Source organism: Sinohyriopsis cumingii, chromosome 2, assembly GCF_028554795.1.
Source record: "Sinohyriopsis cumingii isolate HCF-2022 chromosome 2, ASM2855479v2, whole genome shotgun sequence".
NCBI classification, from domain to species: Eukaryota; Metazoa; Mollusca; class Bivalvia; order Unionida; family Unionidae; genus Sinohyriopsis; species Sinohyriopsis cumingii.
The window spans coordinates 126,807,854-126,827,635 of NC_142962.1; the positions used below are offsets into that span (position 1 = coordinate 126,807,854).

General features: G+C 36.1%; 1 protein-coding gene across 1 annotated transcript; it reads right to left on the reverse strand.

The window, feature by feature from the left end:
- Positions 1 to 1,036: 1,036 nt before the first annotated feature.
- Positions 1,037 to 12,161, reverse strand: LOC149805779 (uncharacterized). Its single transcript, XM_089950466.1, has 6 exons — positions 12,133 to 12,161; positions 11,673 to 11,745; positions 6,594 to 7,292; positions 5,413 to 5,514; positions 2,091 to 2,270; positions 1,037 to 1,617 (listed from the first exon to the last, which is right to left on the reverse strand). Exons 2-6 carry the CDS (start codon positions 11,733 to 11,735, stop codon positions 1,297 to 1,299), a joined length of 1,365 nt encoding a protein of 454 aa, XP_089806592.1. The 5' UTR covers positions 11,736 to 11,745; positions 12,133 to 12,161; the 3' UTR covers positions 1,037 to 1,296.
- Between the last annotated feature and the right edge of the window lie 7,621 nt (positions 12,162 to 19,782).

A 19,782-nucleotide genomic window follows, 5' to 3' on the forward strand; every position in this document is an offset into this window, starting at 1 on the left:
ATGACAGTAATGACTTTTTAAAAATATTTTCATATTCTTGTATTACCTCGCAAAGTCAAGACAAGGCAAACTTTAACTTGTAAACTGTCCAACAATAGGAATCGTCATGCAGATATATGAGGTAAATAGAAGTAGTGCTACCATATATATATGTATACCATAGTTGACTCGTACGGTGAAATTGGGTGATTTACAAATTTACTCCTGCGCATTTCTGTGTTCATTCATAGTTCCTATGTCAAGTGACTGAAGTATATTGTGTGTATTTCAACAAGCTGAATCTAGTGAGAGAAAATGATTTTCAAGCAATGAAACCGAAGAAGACACTTTTGTACAAACATTTTGGCAAGTCATCTAATTGTATGGGTTACGTTTAGACATGTCTGCTCTGCCATCTGGGTGAGGTGATTACACACTGGGGCCAGATTTTAGCTGCAGCCATGACATGTTGTTTCATTCCAATGCCATGAGTGTATATGTTCTTATCGATTTTATACCTTTGATTGAAATCAAATGATCTTTGGTATGGTCCCCATTATAAACTGGATCGAAATTTGAGCCTCCTCTGGAATTTATGCCTAGGAAACCAAAGTTCAAAAAGAAAGGACAATACCTTTATTAAAGGATAATGCTTGCATCATATTACTGAACATGTTTAAGCGTGTATGCAAATATTGGTGGGAAATTCAGTAACTCTTAGTTAAGTTATGCTTCGGAAATAGAAGGAGAGGAGATCTAAATCAGCGGCTTATACGAAGTCTTGTTAATAGAAATACCAAAACTGATGGAAATCCAATGATGTCTGTCAAAAATATGTTTTAGACATATTATGTTGAACGGCTTTCAGACGGACTGGGGGACGAATGGACAGAAAAGGTGGCTACTATAGCTTTCCGCCAATTTGTATCGAATACAGCCCTAATCAAGAAAGTAGGCTTAAAGTAGATAAATAAATACAGCTGTCATTAATAGCACGGGAAGGACATTTAATTAGTCCAATTTTGTAACATGCATAGATTGTATATGCAACGAAATGTTTGATGACGTATTAATTTTATTTCATGCCAAGGTATACAAAAAGGCAGAATATTGTCAAAAGATGCAAATGATTACGCTAGAACAAGATATCTGAACAAACATAAACAAGATAATCACGAATCTTCACGATTCCTTAAATTAGCTGACTTAAGAGATGTTCCATTATTCAGTACTCCTGCATATGACTGGTGTACTGAAGTCATGATGCTCATTAACAAGGAGAAATTGTCTTAAAGTGACGTTGGCAATTCAATCACATTACATCCTGCTAGTGACCTTGAAGATCATATCCTTGTCCGGATGCACCACGGCGTGAGCCCAGTCCACAACGAACCGAAGATCGGGCGTCTCCGGAACCTTACTGAAGTTGATTTTGTGTAACAGTATTGCCACAGCCAGTTTCAACTCAAGCCAGGCCAAGTGCTGTCCGATACAGATCCGGCTACCGGCACCAAACGGAATGTACATGCTTTCATGGGAAAGGTCGTCCTCAAGGAAACGAAAGGGTAGAAATTGTTTAGCTTTTGCCCATACATTTTCAGACCTGTGGATACCCCACGTGAATACAATCAGATCGCTCTGAAAATATAAAAAACATATTTCTTTGTTTTAAATTACGTTTCATTACATTTTTGTTGGAAAAAGTTATCAACTCCACAGCAGATGTTACCCGCATATGAAATCCTTTAAAATATGGTAATGGCTAGACAATAAAGTTACTCTATTTGTAATTAAGTTGTGCGTTGGTTTTGCTTCATCAGTAATATATCTTTGCTTTCATTTCTCATTTATTAATATCTGGCAGATCCACGGGGAGTCAGGTGGTCCAGAAGTCATAATAATAGCTTTGAAGCTATCTCGATTAGAATATCCACACCACAAGCCACCCACCACGATGTTCTTGTTAGTGATCTCCAGACCTTTGTTTAGTATACGTGCATACTAAACAAATACTGACTGCCTTTTTTACTCAGTACATATATTTATTCATATAGTTATTCCCCATATAAGGTTTCATATTTATAATCCGAGCCAGTCATATATCTACTCACGTTCGCCGGTATTTCCACATTACCCAGGGTGACGTTATTGAAGGTACGTCGGCTGATGAAAGGAGCGATGGGATAGGTTCTCAGAACTTCTTTCATTAGAGCCTCAGTCTTAGGTAAAGAGATAGTCGGATCTTCACGGAGCTGCGCCATATTCTGGTCCGCCTCTGACTGAAGCTGGTGCTGGAAAAAAATGTATTTTGTAAAATAGTTATGTTGCGGCATCGCTACCATCAACAAGAAGTCATCGAAAAGATCCCCGTTACCTCGTTGTCGCAGTAGCACTGAAACAGAATGAACTGGATACTTCTTGCTTAACCAAACAATGCGGTGAATTGTCAGTTCAAAAGTTAATTAAAACAACCATATGAAAATAGATCGTTGAAAATAGTCACAACGAGATCATCCGAATGTTGTTGGAATGTTTGGAGAAGGAACCGTTCCAGTGACGAATACATTTAAATGGCAATTAGGACTACATCGCCAAGACCATCGATAAATGGTGAGAAGGAAACCTTCAGTGCCACAAAGTAATCAAGTACCCGTCTTACATGGCTGGTTTGTTCCGAAGCTAGCAATAATAACTGGTATCATGCTAGGATCAGTTACCGATCTTGTTTAAGGAAAGGTCCTCAAATCAAATTTAGAAATTTTAAAAGACGATTAGCTCCCAAATGATGTCAATGACACAAACCTTTAACTCATAGACAGCCACCGCTGGTATAAGCTGAAGATATCTTACTTGCCTCCATATCCTAATGAGACCACTACGGTTTTGACTGACTGATTGGACTTGTCAGGAACAAAGAAAGTGTCCTTGGTAGAAATCATTCATCTGACTCAAGTCTTCAATATCACATTGAATCAAACGCATTATATCCTTTAAATATTAATATAACAGACACAATAATAGCTGGACAGAATGTGTACAAGACACAAATTTCTGATATTATTTGAATGCTCGAGATTACTTCGATACTGTTTGGAACTTATTCAATTATTAGTTCCATGGCACACTCATGAGAACCAACAAAAGCGTGAATATTGACTACCAAGCACCATTTTCGTCATCAGCAAATGAATGTTTCGACCGCAAAATGTTGTTTATTAAACTGGCTCAGGCCTTGCTTTCTGTTCTGCCTGGAAACGTGGGTTTAAATCCCTTACAGGTTATCTTGTTATTTTTGATACCCTATCCACATAAATCAAGGATTCAACCTATTGTATGTGTACTCGTACATCGTAGAGTACAACTTAGTGGGAAACACAGGTGATTCGTTATGTAAACTGAAGAAGAACTTAAAATCTAACATGTATTTTCTCGTCAATTAAAACTACTTTGACACTGTGATTTATGCTATAAAAGGTGATCCCAGACACGATATTGTATTCGTCAAAAGGAATGTCGGCATGAAATTTAAGTTATGCAAATGGGTTTTTTATAACTTTTAACTTATACATCAGTATGTCGAGGAATAAATTGACAACTCAGCTACGGTTTGGAATGATATACTAAGATCTGCCTGTCTTACCGCCAATTTAAAAAAAAAACAAGAACTGAATACTTGAAACGTCATGTCCTGTCTCCAAAAAAACCTCAGTTAAAACGTGATAGTCGACCGACATAAACCAAACAGACGTTATGAATTTGCAGGAAAGCTGTTTCGATACAGACAAGAAAGGAGCTATTTAGACCCCTAAAACGCCCTAAAACGCCTGCAAAACACATTCGCGAGCCTGTTGAAGCGTTTACTCCGACACCCACAGAGCAGCAATGATGAGACAAGAAGAGCTATGTATTTAAAACAAAACTAAGACAACACAGCGACGATTAGAAGATGAAACGCAGAATGTATGAGACCTTGACTTTTTTCGAGATTATTCACCAAAATTGTTGTGATTGTCCCACGATGGAATTGGACCTGTTTGATATGATGATGTCTAAACAAGAAAGAATACCAGTGGGGAGAATAAAGCCAAGTGCCGTTCATTACTAAGATGGTTCCAATTTAGTTGAAATAAATTGGTCACTCAAAAACATTAGTCTCAGTGACAAAAGTGAAAGTTGTAAAGCCCATCATTACGATTCCAAATAAAGATGCCCTGCATGTCATTTGAACAAAAGTGGTCATACCTATATAATCTGCTGTGAATGATTTTTCCGACCGACTAAAGAATCAAGTAAAATCAGCATTAGGAAAAAAATCGCTTATTTGCACTTGGACATGTGGCTACAAGACAAGTACCTATTGAACGTAGCAGTCTGCCAGAAGATAGAGTTTATACATGACTGAAACTGAAACAGAGTAGCAGTCAGACAGAAAAAATAGGCCTCTAGCTATTTCATAAACGTCATAGAAGAAGCAAGACTGTACGTACGTGAGACGCAAGTAGGTCTTGCCCAAAGTACGGAATGATATTAATCAAACCCTGACCAAGAGCACTGCAAAGTTGCCAATACGACGAATGGAATCGTCACCACATCTGCTGCACTCCTGTAGAAGACTGAATATCATTTGTTCCATGATCATTTGCACAATTATCTCTTCACATGCATCATCCAGGGTGCAATTCTCAACCGCATTTTTGATCAGTTTCTGACACTACAATGTCTCCAATGTCGAATTCGCCCTGGGTAGTCAAGCTTTGTAAACCAAACCCTTTGAACCCCATATTACTCACAAGAACTACTTGATATCCTACCTGCCCTTTTAAGCCTCGGGACATTCGTGTACCAATAGCATAAGCGACATTTTTCGTATGAAGACAATGAAGACGGTAACTGCTTTTGTAGATTCGCTTGTACACCAGATGAAGGCTGTGACCAGGAACATTTCTACTATTTTAAACTGGACTTTCAGCTTGCTCAGACACTCGACAACACAGTGAACGTAATCTTGTTTATCGAATTCAACAATACCGTTGGAATCACCAGACTGGAAGACCACTCCACATCCCCGTTTACAGTTGTTTGTAAAGGTTTGTGCAAATGGTATGTAAGAGTGTGTGTTTCTTTATAAATACGAGTTCTGGTGTACAAAAATGGGTGCTGCCTTGTTGGAATGTGCGTTGATTTGTAAGAAAGAATTTTGTCTGTCAATAGTATTGTCTTATTTTATTATGGGTCTTTGTTTGTCCATCTGTTTCTTTATCAGTGTGCATTCTTAACCTTCACTTTGGTCCATAATGAGCCATTCTAACCACTTCACCCTCCACCACATTCAGTAACTATGGAGGGCCACCTATTCTCTACTCCATTACTGGGACACTATAAGGACCTGATGGGCAGTTGATGGAATACGTTTGCATAAACATTTGTACTTACATGAAGTTCGGGGTAGGCGGTCAGAAGGTAAAATATCACAGGTATAGTAGAAGCCGTGGTCTCTGAGCCCGCCATCAAGAACAACTTCATGTTGTCACGTGCCTGGAAATCAAGTTGATGGTTGTGAAGAATAAAATGTTGTGTTTCAATATGCAACCGGTTTCACAGCAAATGTTATGGACATACGCAATATTGCTAAAAGCATTTCAAACTTATGAATAAATAATATCAAAAACTTGTGTTGTTGAAGATATACGTCAGTTCTTTTCAAGTGAGGCTGCTAAGTACTGGGCCGATCCTTGTGTGCATTTTTCTCAAGAGAGTTTGATTTGAGAACACCAAGCAAGTAGGTACAGATGATATATTCGTTTGAGATATTTGACATTAGGCTCCAAGTTTTGGAAATACGCCACGAATTTGAGATTGCACAACAAATTGAAACTCAAATAAAGCATAATTTAAATACTTTTGCTTAATTTTGAAACTGAGGCGGATGATTCCAACTTTAAAGCAGTACATATAGTTATCAAAGACCATATAGAGATTACATTTGCACATTTTACCGAATAAATTTTGTATTATAAAAGTCTTTCTATCATGACTGAAGTCCTCAGCTGAGCATAAAAACGTTACTTTATAACCAAAATGTTGAATGCGGTTTCCACCTTGTATTGTTCTTATGATCAGGACCTGAGATTCCCACGATATATATCGTGATTAACTCAGTGGGTAGAGTGCAAGGAAAGTTATTACTTGCAATCAGCTGCTTGTTTAGGGTTTCTAAAGTTATGATCTAACTTTTTTAAAAGTATATCGTATAAATGATTGAAGTCTTGTTCAAAACTAGATTCATAATTACTGAACACTTTATATTATAAAGGTATGTTTCATCAAGAATATATATATATATATATATATATATATATATATATATATATATATATATATATATATATATATATATATATATATATATATATATATGAAAAATTTCCTTAGAAATATTTATGTTCCAATGTTTGTTCCCATTATTGTCCGTGTTACAGGTTCTTTGCTTTTAATATTGGAAATCACAGTGCATTTATTGCCTTATTATCAGTGGTGTTGCTCTATTTCGTACTAATCTGGCAATCTGAAAAAATGTACAAATCATGTAGATGTATGATGATCAATAACCTTACCTGCTCAAACCCACAGACTTCGTGAAGCTTCTTTACAAACTTTTTCTCCTCCCCTGGGCTCTCCTCATTGTTTAATGCATCTTCCAAAATTACTGTGGTCAGTTTTTCAAAATCTTGGTTAGCCTGAATAAATTCTTGACCCTGGTCGCTGATCTCCCCTAGAGCATAGCAACGATGAAGTATAGTAGTCAGACAGTCCAGTAACTTAATCTGCCTACCCTCCAGCGCGAAAAGGTCCAAATCAAGGAGCACGTGACCTACTACATCCATAGCAAACTGCAGAGACAACTGAGTTATGTTTATATTTTCCTGCTTTTCTGATCTATTTAGAATTTTCTCGCAGAGATTATCCACATCTGCTATTATCAGCTTCCCTCTCTCTTCTATACTGGTTTTCCGAAAGATGGAAGCAATTGCTCGCCTAACTTCGGGACTTTTACTAGATGACCCCAAAAATGTCTCCTTAAGAGGCGAATTTTTCAAGTAATCCTCTGCCCCCTTTTCCAGTTTGTTAATGACCGTGTGAGCCAGCTTAGGATCAAATATGTAGATTTTGGTTTCATAACGAAATATGCCATATTTGTAGTAAAAGTCGGTGAGAAATTCCAGTTTTTGGAGCTTCTCGTCTCCGAAGACTAAACTCAATAGAAACTGCAAAATCACCCCAGGTTCAGGTATACCATTACCTTTAGGAGAGACCTGTTAAAGTGAAAGCAAAGAACTAAAATCAATGTTGCATCCCTTTTCATCATTATTATGACCAATTATTGACCAATTGTATAATTTTAATGCGTATGACATGTTGTCATAATATCAACGGTAAAGTGTGATGCATCCCATCCTAATCGTATTGCAACACTACTTTACAATGCGTTTCAGAAGACAAAAAGAAAAACAATGATTCCAGAAGGTTATGTTTTGCTTTTCATATATGAAATGAGCACTCATGTGAGATCCTCTTTATAAGTTCATAAAAGTCACTTAAATGGAGGTTAAATAAGACAGTCACGGAAATGGAGGATAATTAAGGCAGTCACGGAAATGGATAATTAAGACAGTATTTTACTTGAAGATATAGAAACTAGATAAAGTTGCGCTTCATAACAAAAATGACATAAAAACAAATCTTTTCTTCAAAATCATTTTGATTTTACAAATTAGGAGTGATTACATTGCACCATCATCGCGCTATATATCATCATCGTTATCATTATTTGTCGTTCTCGTTATCATATTGGTCATCATCTCCATTAATTCATGAACTTTATATTTTTGATCTCTTTATCATAAAGTAATCACCTTAGTTTTTTAAAAGAGTAGCAGGTGTTTCTCACTTAATCATAAGCATACGCGATATTTAACACTGGCTTCTATTATAGCATGCCTACTGATATAACAATGCATATTGTTATAATAGTGCCTACTGTTATATCATTGTCTACTGATATAACATTTCCTACTGATATTACATTGCCTACTGTAATAATATTGCTTACTGATATAACAGTGATACAACACTGGCTACTGTAATAATATTTCCTACTTTCAAAATATTAGCTACTGTTATTACAGACCGCTCCAGTGGGCTAGTGGTTATAGCGTCCGCTTCGGATGCGGGAGGTCACGGGTTCGAATCCCGGCCGAGTCATACCATAGACTTATAAAATAGTACTAGCAGCTGCCTGGCTAGGCACTCAACATTAGGAGATTAGTGTTAAGACTGGTTGACATGGTGTTCGGATATTCAGACTGGGTGGGACATCGTGCTATATGTCAGCGGCATGATGCCCCAGTGCTAGACATCACTATAAACTGCCACACCGCAGACATCGTAGCGATATGACTGAACAATTTTTAAGGCTAGGTTAAAAATCCAAATCACACACACATCTTATTGTTACATTTCCTACTGCTATATTATTGCCTACTGTTATAATAGTGGCTACCAATTTGAACTAGAATATGTAAGATTAACAGTTTTCATTTATATGTCTACAAACAATACAGACCAGAACAAATCACCATGGTAAAAAAAACCCACCAAGGATTAACATTGAAGCTACCAAATTAGGCAATAAAGAAGGACAAGAAAACTTACTAAAACCTGTACTGGTAAACGAAATCAACCAAAAATACCCGGACTATGTTAAAATATATACCGATGGATCAAAAACAAACAACCCACCAAGAACAGCAGCAGCAATAGTCATCCCTGAATTCAATATACAAACGGGATCCAGATTACCTGACTATTGCCCCATTTACACCACTGAATTCTGGGCTATACTTGAATCACTACAATGGATCAAAGACAACCAAATACCTAAAGCAGTCATTATAAGCGATTCCCTAAGCGTTATCAAATCGATCCAAAATCGCAATACACACTCTAGGGAACAATTCCTCGACAGAGCATGCCAATTAATTGACGATATCACCACAGCACATCAATTAGTCGAGCTCATGTGGATACCGTCGCACATTGGAATCTCTGGCAACGAAACAGCAGACAAAGTTGCAAAATTAACATTGAAGCTACCAAATTAGGCAATAAAGAAGGACAAGAAAACTTACTAAAACCTGTACTGGTAAACGAAATCAACCAAAAATACCCGGACTATGTTAAAATATATACCGATGGATCAAAAACAAACAACCCACCAAGAACAGCAGCAGCAATAGTCATCCCTGAATTCAATATACAAACGGGATCCAGATTACCTGACTATTGCCCCATTTACACCACTGAATTCTGGGCTATACTTGAATCACTACAATGGATCAAAGACAACCAAATACCTAAAGCAGTCATTATAAGCTATTCCCTAAGCGTTATCAAATCGATCCAAAATCGCAATACACACTCTAGGGAACAATTCCTCGACAGAGCATGCCAATTAATCGAAGATATCACCACAGCACATCAATTAGTCGAGCTCATGTGGATACCGTCGCACATTGGAATCTCTGGCAACGAAACAGCAGGCAAAGTTGCAAAAACCAAACTGGGAGATCAAAACTCTATCAAGCATAACTATAGCTCTACAGAAGCAATAAGCTTCGCACAAACATATATAGACCAAACATGGCAAGATTTTTGGAACTCCTCCACAAAAGGTAAAAAGCACCATGAAACCCAAAGAAAACGTAGATAGGAACATACAGCTACCTAAGGGTACCTATTTAGAACAGAAAACCATAAACAGGATAATAACTGGAAAAACTAAACTAGCAAGCAGTTTTGGAAGGTTTATAGGAATCAAACCAGCAACCATTAACTGCTTTAACTGCCACACCACCGAAGATCTACACCACGTATTCAATAAATGCCCAAAATATCAACCCGCTCGGAAAATATTTATCAAAAACCAAAAAGAGATTGGATCACCACACACATACCCAGAGTTACTTATGGACTCTAATAAAAATAAACAATCAGCATATAAAATATAAATCAATTCATAGACTCAGCAGGACTTAGGAACAAAATATAATTACTGTCCCCACAAAACCAAAAGACCCAGTAACTAGCTAAATAAATTTAGAAGCCACCACATAAAAACCATAACATATCATTCAATTTTATAAAAGTATTAATAAATAATTCACTTACGAAGCACCTATAAAAAAAAAAATAAGGAAACCGCAAAATCGGATGTCCTAGATGTCCTTAACGAACCGAGTAATCAGCTAGGATTCCGGTCCTAGATGTCCTTAACGAACCGTGTAATCGGCTAGGACTCCGGTCTCTTGCTAAATAAAGTATAAATAACATTCAATCTCTAAAAACATTAATTAATAAATAACTTAAAGAGGTAATATCTAAAAACTTATAAATAACATAACGTAGGAAACAGACCCTAAACACCTCGACTAGTAATACCATAATAACCTTGAAAATCCCTCTTCATACATGATTTCTACTAAGAACCTCTATAAACAGCATAGAACATCTCCCCTCCTTTTAGAACATTTTGAAGAAGAAAAAAAATCGAAAACAAAATTTAAAAAAATTGCAAGAAACACCAGGCAAATGCAACAAGAAACCAGCGATGTAAAGCAAGCAGGACCGTTCCCGAGCTCTCCTTCCCACTAATGACAGCCAACCATTCAACTGTAGGGACCTTTATGGACCCACAGATTGAGGCCAAACTATCAGGGTTCCTTGAATCCATAAAAGCCTGGGGGAGGTGGCACCATCCCTTCCCCAGGAACAACTAGCAGGCTGCGGTGCAGTCAGAAAAAAGTGGCACATGCACAATTGTGCGCACGCCACTATAATTAAACTCAACAACAAATTTTTTATATGTTTATAGGTATTAAATTGCAAAAAAAAATTCTTATTTGAAATATGTATCTTTTGTTGTAAAATATTGGAAACAACATTACCGATTATAAATGAACGTATACATTACTGAGTTTTCGTCTGTTTCTTTCTTTTCTTTTTTCGAAAGATCTCAAAATATGTCACCATTCAGTGACAGTTACCCTTGTTCACTAACGTTTCTTACAACATATGCCTGAATAAAATGTGTGATTTAATGTAGATGTCTTAGTCTTCAGCAAAAAGACAGACAGACGGACAGGTAGGCAGGCTAATTAATTCATTAGTTGATTGATCACGTTCTTGACTGATGTGGACGTATTTATTGGACTTGTATACTACATTCTAATGAGTAAAGTTTTAGAAAATAAGTTAAAATAAAGAAGCCTTATTAACTGGTCTGTATGAAGTACAGGATAGTTAATATTTTACCACATGCGCCGTCGGTTGTCTGAGTTACCTTACACGATTAGAACAAATTAATCTGAGATAAAAGAATGTGTTCTTGTATAGTCACATTGCAAACAAAGTGTGGATACTGAACTTTATTAAGGTCAGTTTGTAAGTCATCTTAGTTCATGTGAAAGTTCAACTGTTTATGTAGGCCAAGTACTGATAAAATAGGATCACCTAATGTTGCTGTCCCAGCCCTATCTGTTGGTTCTAAAATTCACGCACTATAATGTCATTTGGTGCTAAATATATGTAAAGGAGAGACAGACAGACAGAAGGATAACAATATTAATTATACTCACCAAGTTCAATGTAACTTTCCAAACTTGCAATATACTAAGTCCCACTGTGTGCCAAATCCCCATTTTAGTTTTCCTGAAAATTAATTTTGTACCTTATATTCTTCATATTTAATTGATGCAAAATAAAACCAAACATCTTATGTAATGTCGTATGGACTAAAACAATGCTTGTAACTAAAAATAAAGCCTGGTTATATGATAATGACGTTAATTACATTACCTGTGTGCTCCTTTATTCACTAGAACGCGATACATATATAATGACTGTACTATGATTACAATACTTGTTAACTGTCAGGACTGAAATAAATCGTAATTAGTAATTATAATAGTGTTTATCAATGTTGAACATCTGGTAATTAAGGATAGTCGGTGATTAGAGTATTATGACAGTATGAACAAATTAATGTTGGCGATGTTAACGTACCTAATGTCTGTCCAATACAAAAGTAAATCATACCTTGTTAAACAGCTACGACTGCTTTGGTGTCTTTAGCCTGGGATCCTTCCTTTCCTTCACACTGCCAATAATAATAGCAATTACAATGAAAACCTAGGATTCATAAAACATTTTAATAAATTTGGTGATTATTTTTTAAATATTCAACACTGATATGCAACAGAATCACAAAGTTCGTGTATGCTGAAAATTCATTAGAGATATCTGTGGAAATTATTTTTGTATATTTATGTTCTACATGGAGTGAAATTATATATTTGTTGTATTGTGGAAATGAATACTGGTGATATCGAACAGAAACAACAATTGTATAAACATAATTTTCTAAAATAAAAATATTGCTGAGATGTGACTTAGAAACTGTACCAACTACTCTAAATACAATGACCGGTCCCATTGTAAACTCTGTTATCTTCAACTACCTATCAAAATTTCATATCTTGACAAGCATACTCATAGTTAACCTGATCACCACTCCTCTCCTCACTCTAAGAATATGGCAGACGACAAGCAACCCACCCTCACACAGGCTATTGTCAGTTACGATGGAATCTTCAAGGGGATGTACGACGAATCTCTGCGGAATCTGTTCCAGGAAGGCAGGAAATTACTTTCTGCTGGTGAGTGGGATCAAGGGAAAGACGCTTTTTTGCAAGCTTTGGAAAAAGCTGCTAGTGCCGAGAATGACAGGAAAACACTTGCTCTCATCTTGAGTGAGATAAACCGGTATGAGAAATACAAGATACATCCAATTACTGAGCCCGTCAAAACAATCTCCTGGGAAACAGTGACCAGTAGAAAGTTGTGTCGTCTGGATGAGTCCGTTTTTGAACTGCCACAAAGTATTTTCTTCATGGACATTAGCAAACCAGGTCAGCCAAATTATGTTCGTATGCTGGGTAGAAAGATTCTATCCGATCTTTGGGTACAATTCAAAATCCCCGAGATTCACTGCAGCTTAATCACAGCTGATATGATTTTGGGTGTTTACCAAGAAGAGAGAGTCAGTGAATCCAACGTTACTGTTTTCTACAGCCCTTTGACAAATCCAGAAAAGCTTTACGTAATGGACAAAATCATAAAATCAAATGGCATGGATGCCGAGCTGATTTTCCCATTTCCGTTACTTAGAGAGTCAACGCGGAAAGAGCATTGTTCCCCGCCAGAAGGATGGCTCATTGATGACGCTTTTGCCATAATGCTCGGTTGTGGAGAGGATAGAATACGTCAGTACACCATTGAATTTCTCAAGTCAACGAACTTAAGAAAGCCTAGATTGTATGATCCGGCTTGTTCCACTGGTGTCTTCCTTTCCACCCTCAAGAAAGCATTTCCAGACAGCTATACTATTGGCCAGGACCTAAGTGCACAAATGGCTGCCATTTCCCGCGAGCGCGTCGATGAAGTGTATTGTGGGAACGCTATGAACCCTATGATAGAGGCGGGAACTGCAGACGCTGTCTTCATCCGGTTCTTGAACTCCGAAGTGGTGAAAACAAAAGAAGCCGAAGAGCTGTTGCTGGCAGTTCTACTCACTGTCAAGGAGGGTGGATACATAGTGACCTTTGGGCATACACCAGTTTTGTTGTCATCTTCAAACTTTAAAATGTTGGAAGACTTTGAATATAAACAGTCAGTTGGCGTGGCTATAGATGGATCAGGCATATTTCAATATTATGTTATACAAAAACGTAACTGTTAATTTCAGCTGATTTGAAATGAATTATGCATTGTAGTTGTTACTGTTATTATTTTCATCCTTAATTATGGCACATATTTTTCATTACTTCTTAGAGAAAAGAAAATCTGTCTTTTCCTTTCAGAGTCGATAAACCAGTGACTATGCTGACCATGCAGATAAACTATGCTGTTACAAACTCCGCCTTCGTGTATACATGGGTTACGATTTACTTGAAATAATCGCTAGTTAACAGGATAATATATCGGGGACTAACTAGATCTATACAGAATATAGATAGTACACATTTTTCATTACAGACTTATTTGATGACTTCATTAGTTCCATTCTTTTGTTCAAGTGTGCAAGAGATAGTTTTTATGCGCAAATTAATATTGCATTTATCTGCCTTATATGAAAATTCAATATAAAAAAATATAACACATGAGTAAAGTCAAAATAGTCCATATTCATAAAAAGGTATAATAAAGCAAAACACAAGAAATTCATTCACTTGACCACCTGTTAAGCCAGCTGAAATTCATAGAATAATATGTGGATGCACGCAACCCCCAATTTATGCTGAGTGATAATTTTGAAACCCATTGTGTAGTTAACAGCTTGATATAATTCAAAATAATTGTCAACCAGGCAGTTTCTGAGATATTCGGCTTGCCTTGAATTAACATGTCTGCTGCTCTAAGTGGCTAGCTCTGCTTCTTAGCCGAATATTGGCATTTCCCTGGTTACATACTGTGCAGTGGCAAGATGAGGTGCACATCCCTTACTTCAGTTTAAAGAACAAAACATGCTGGAAAGAATTTTCCAATATATCCCTGTCTTTAATTATTTAACAATAATAGCTCAAAACGTCATACCACAGCCTTAGGTTCAGAAATTTGCCAGAGGCCAATTTACAAAACTGTTCCCTGCCACCTTAAACATTTGTACAAGGAAAGAGTTTCTTTCAAACGGTTTGTATATATCACATACATAAACATCATCTAGCAAAATGATAATGTTTTTAATCTTTTAAAAAAGTGACCACAATGCGGCAAAAAGCCTTGCATATAATGTATGCTAAGACTGCCATCTTGAAAAGAAATAAAATTGTGTGCGATGGAAGAATTTTTCTGTCTTTTTTGCGGTCATTGTCAGAAAAATACTAAAGTTCCTTGACAAGAATGAATTTTATAGTTGCGAAAGGTGACTGTCTATGAGACACGCTTTTAGCTATCAATCATAGAACTTCTCTAATCTGGAAGTCATTTTTTTTATTGAATATTGTTTTTAGAAACATATAGAAAGAAAGAAACATGTCGCAATACATTTAAATGTATAATGACCTTTAAAGTAAATTTAGTTTTGACACACAGACAAAAAATCATGACTTGGAATTGCTTTTCTAATGATACTCATATAAGGGCGGGGCACCACTGCCTAGCTAACTTTGAAATTGGCCAAAATGGACCAAGGATGCAAATATAAAGAAGCTAACATATAATAATGACCTGCGCATGCTTAATCAACATGAACATTATAGCAAATAACCCAATAAAGAATAATGTTTCTATTAAGGGTGCAAGGGACAGTTTTTATGTAGAACCTTAAGTTTGAAAACACTTATTCGTAGAAAATAAAACACATGGGTGAAGTCAAAAATGGTCATATTTTTGGATAGGTATAATAAAGACAAATAAAAATTTAATTCACTTGACCTGTCCATTCAATTGAAATTAATAGGCTAAAATGTTTATTTATATCACTTCAAAATTTTATGCATACATTTTTCATGTCCGAATGCCATTTTTGAGAGAACGTGATACAGTGCAACCTAAATCCCTTTCGCTGGGCAATAATTTTGAAAAACATTGCAAGCTTAATAGCTTGATGCAATTCAAAATAATTGTCATCCAGGCAGTTTATGAGATATTCGACTTGCCTTGAACTAATATGTCTACTGCTATGAGTGGCTAGCTCTGCTTCCTAGCCGACCATTGATATTTCTATAGCTACATACTGTGCAGTGACTACAAGAGGTGCATATATATATAGGTGTTACTCTGGACAGTACTCTCACATTGCACCAACATGTCATGAACATATGCAAGGCTGCATATCTTGAGCTAAGACGCATCAGCTCAATTCGCAAATATCTTTCAGTTGATGCCACTAAAACACTTGTGTGTTCATTAGTACTTTCAAGACTGGATTATTGTAACTCAGTTCTGTCTGGTTCATCTCAATATCTACTCCAGAAACTTCAAAAAGTTCAAAACACAGCTGATCGGATCATACTTAGAGTACCACGATCAGAGCACACCTCCCCGCTGCCCTGTATCCTACACTGGCTATCCATTCGATCCAGAATCAAACACAAAATTTGTTCTCTGTGCTACGTTTCACTATCGGACTCTAGTCCAACATACCTATCCGATCAACTGGGCTGGAGTGAATTCCATTTGCAGATACAATTTGTGTCCTGTTGACCAAGTAGGACTTGAACCACAGTAAGGCTGTATCATGAATGCCAAATACATGCTGAAGACGGTGAAGTAATATATCATGGTCTATTGTGTCAAATGCTGCAGACAAATCAAGGAGGGTGAGGACTGTAATCTGTCTGCTATCCAACGCAGAGAGAATGTCATTAACTACTTTTAGAAGAGTAGCTTCAGTACTGTGGCAAGGGCGATATGCAGATTGTACATTGCTAAAAAGACTGTTTGAATTCAGATGAGATACAAGCTGGGAAAGAACAACCTTTTCTAAGATTTTTTATATGAATGGGATATTAGAAACTGAGCGGTAGTTCCTTAAATCGTTATGGTCTAGTGTTGGTTTCTTCAGCAGAGGCTTTAACAATGGCAGTTTTGAAAAATGATGGGAATTCCCCGGATGATAGAAAGTTATTAATAACATCATTTAGTGAATTCAATACTGGATCTAAGCACTCAAGCAGCAGTGATGTTGGAGTTGGATCAAGTTCACATGACTTTGGTGCACTATTCATCAGGATTGTACGTACGAAATCCATAGAGACAGGTTCAAATGCTGCAAATGGTTGCCGCTCAAATTCTGTATCCCAACTGTATGGTGACGACGAGTCAATTGAAATTGTGGTGTCAAGCTTATCTCTAATGGTTTGTAATTTTTCACGGAAGAAATTTGCAAGACTTGTTATTTAATTGCAAGGAATATTACATTGGAAAGAATTTACTCGTATCACACAATCATAAAATTTATACAGTCAAAATGAAACTGTATTGACGTACTATAAGTACAAGGTGAAAAGTGTGTTTCTCTGTGGGATTTTGTTTTGGTTTTTTGGGGAGTTGGGGGTTGGGTGGAAGTTCATCAAAATTACGTTGCCTTACAGACATATAAGTACCTTGAACAGATAAGGAACCTCTGAGCACATTAAAAAGTCCCCTTTGGTCTGTTTGAGGGTATTTTTTTGGTCCTTTGTGGTAGTAGTAATACAAAAGAGTGTTTCTCCCCATCCCTCAGAGTCAAGTAAAACTGAGACATTTTCAATCATTTTAGGCATATTCTGCTATTTAAGTATATTCCGAAAGTGGATAAGTATAAACAAATAAAAATAGTATTTATACTTGATAAAATTAAAACAAAAAATTAGGTTTTGATTTATTTTGTTAGCTAAACTGGAATTAAAATTGCTCACAAAATAAACACCTAAAATTGAAAACCTGCTTGATAACAAGTCACTCTGCGGAGATAAGGTGGAAATCCCCTTTTTGTATTACTACTATGGCTCTTTTTGTTGACTGATTATGTCACAATTATTTTTTTGTTGGTGGGGGAGATTGGTTTTGTTGATTTTGGTTGCCTTATTTACACGTTCACTTAACTCTATTATCTTCTTATCAAGTTCTTTTATGGCGTCTTCTATTTTGTCACTACTCTGTCCAGAAAACCTTTTTCCAACAGCGTTAATTTAGCGTTGGGGAACAAAACATTTTTTCTTAATTAAATCACCGTTTGAGCTTGTGCTGTAAACTTGTACACTTGATTCTCAATATCAGTCATTTATCTTAAGTGCTTGACAAATTTGTATCATTGTTGTTAATAAATTTTTGTATACTTGATTCTCAATATCAGGCATTTATCTTAAGTGTTTGACAAAATTGTATTATTGTTGTTAATACATTTTTGTATACTTGATTCTCAATATCAGGCATTTATCTTAAGTGCTTGACAAGATTGTATTGTTGTTGTTAATAAGTTTTTGTATACTTGATTCTCAATATCAGGCATTTACCTTAAGTGCTTGACAAATTTGTATCATTGTTGTTAATAAATTTTTGTATACTTGATTCTCAATATCAGTCATTTATCTTAAGTGCTTGACAAAATTGCATTGTTATTGTTAATAAACTTGTTATTTTCTTCTGTAATGTCCATAAGTTAGTGTGTGAATACCATCTTCACAATATCTTTTGTCATCAAATAATGATAATCCTTTTTTGTTTATTACTCTGTTTTTATCTCATAACGATCAGATCTTACTGTTGTGATTGTTAAGTTCTCAACATTACCAGTGATCACTGCTCTCAAATAATCATCATGAGCTAAATTATTTTTGAGAACATATTTTTTTCCTTACCGCTTTTCTTCTGTCCTCGATTACTCAACAGCAGACAGTACATCTAAAATCCTTATCAAGTATAATTCTCGATCGAAATAAAGTTTATTTTGTCTTTGAATTTGCCGATTACTTAATTGTTGGCATCATCATGAAATTTATACTCCACCAGGTAATATGATAAATCAAAGAGTTCCTTACTCTTCTTCATGTCACTGTAGATATCATCTGTCTCAACTTGATAAACCAGGCTATCTGTGTCAATGAAGAATAATTGTGCTCGTTTGCCATAATTCTTCTTCATCATGTTTTAATGAAAATCATATATCAACATCTTTGATAGATCAAGAACAGTAGCACCAACAAAGATCGGTTTATCAAGAACTAAATTTGTCTTTTTACGTTGTATCGCCACAAGATTCTCGCCAAATAATTTCATGTGGACAAAAGAATCACTCGAACCAACTTGTTTCTTCGTTCAAAATTGTTAACTATCTCAATGTTGACTCTTTTCTAATATGCCCCATTGTCTTACCAAAAGCAGCATTATTCATAAGTTTCAGAATTTGTTTCTGCTAGCTTTCCTTGCTCTGTGTTGGAATTGATATACGGCTGCAACCATCTTTCTTGTCTGAATTGTACTGCTGAATTAATTTTGTTTATGGTTAGTTAACGATCAACAGCTTGTCTTAATGCAGCATGATGTATCACATGACCTTTTTGTTTACCAAGTTTGATCTCCTTATCTTTACTCAGCATGTTATCTGTAACCAGCATCGTTTCAGCACAAAATGGATAATCAATGTACAGATCATGTAGACTCTCTAGATAATCAAGATCAACTTCAAAAAAGTATCCAACATTATCCTGTACTCCATTTTCTGTTGCTTTTGTTTTTGTTTAGGTTTTTGCATTCATCACTATTTATCCACTGAATTCTCCGTTCGGTATTATCTGGCTCATCGCATAACCATAAATACTGTTTGTATAAAGCTTGATGTTATATTTTGACGGTGAGTAATGATCATGAAAAAGATATACCAAAGTTTGGAAAGTTAAATCCTGACTTGACAGTCAAACTGTTTGGTGCTGAGGAGCGAGCTGATTCAAAAAGAAAGTTTATCATTTACCCTCAACTAATAAACAAACACGCTGCTGGGAAAACGATAAATTTATTGCTTGAAAAACATCATTACCTGCTGATAAGAAACGTCTCTAGATTGGTCAGTGTGCAGTACAACAAGCATACGAAAGAAATTTCTTTTGCCTTAAGTATATTCATGGTTATCAAAAAGAGATGTTGGGCAAACAAATAAAAGTTTTCTCTGCCCAGATGTTCAAGCTATCACAATGCCAAAAGAAGCAA

Coding starts and splice junctions, on each gene's coding strand:
- LOC149805779 (XM_089950466.1), bottom strand. CDS start 11,735: ATGGGGATTTGGCACACAGTGGGACTTAGTATATTGCAAGTTTGGAAA. Junction 2,271..5,412: donor CCGCCTACCCCGAACTTCAT/GTAAGTACAAAT, acceptor ATTTTTTTCCAG/CACCAGCTTCAGTCAGAGGC. Junction 1,618..2,090: donor ATGTGGAAATACCGGCGAAC/GTGAGTAGATAT, acceptor TTATATTTTCAG/AGCGATCTGATTGTATTCAC.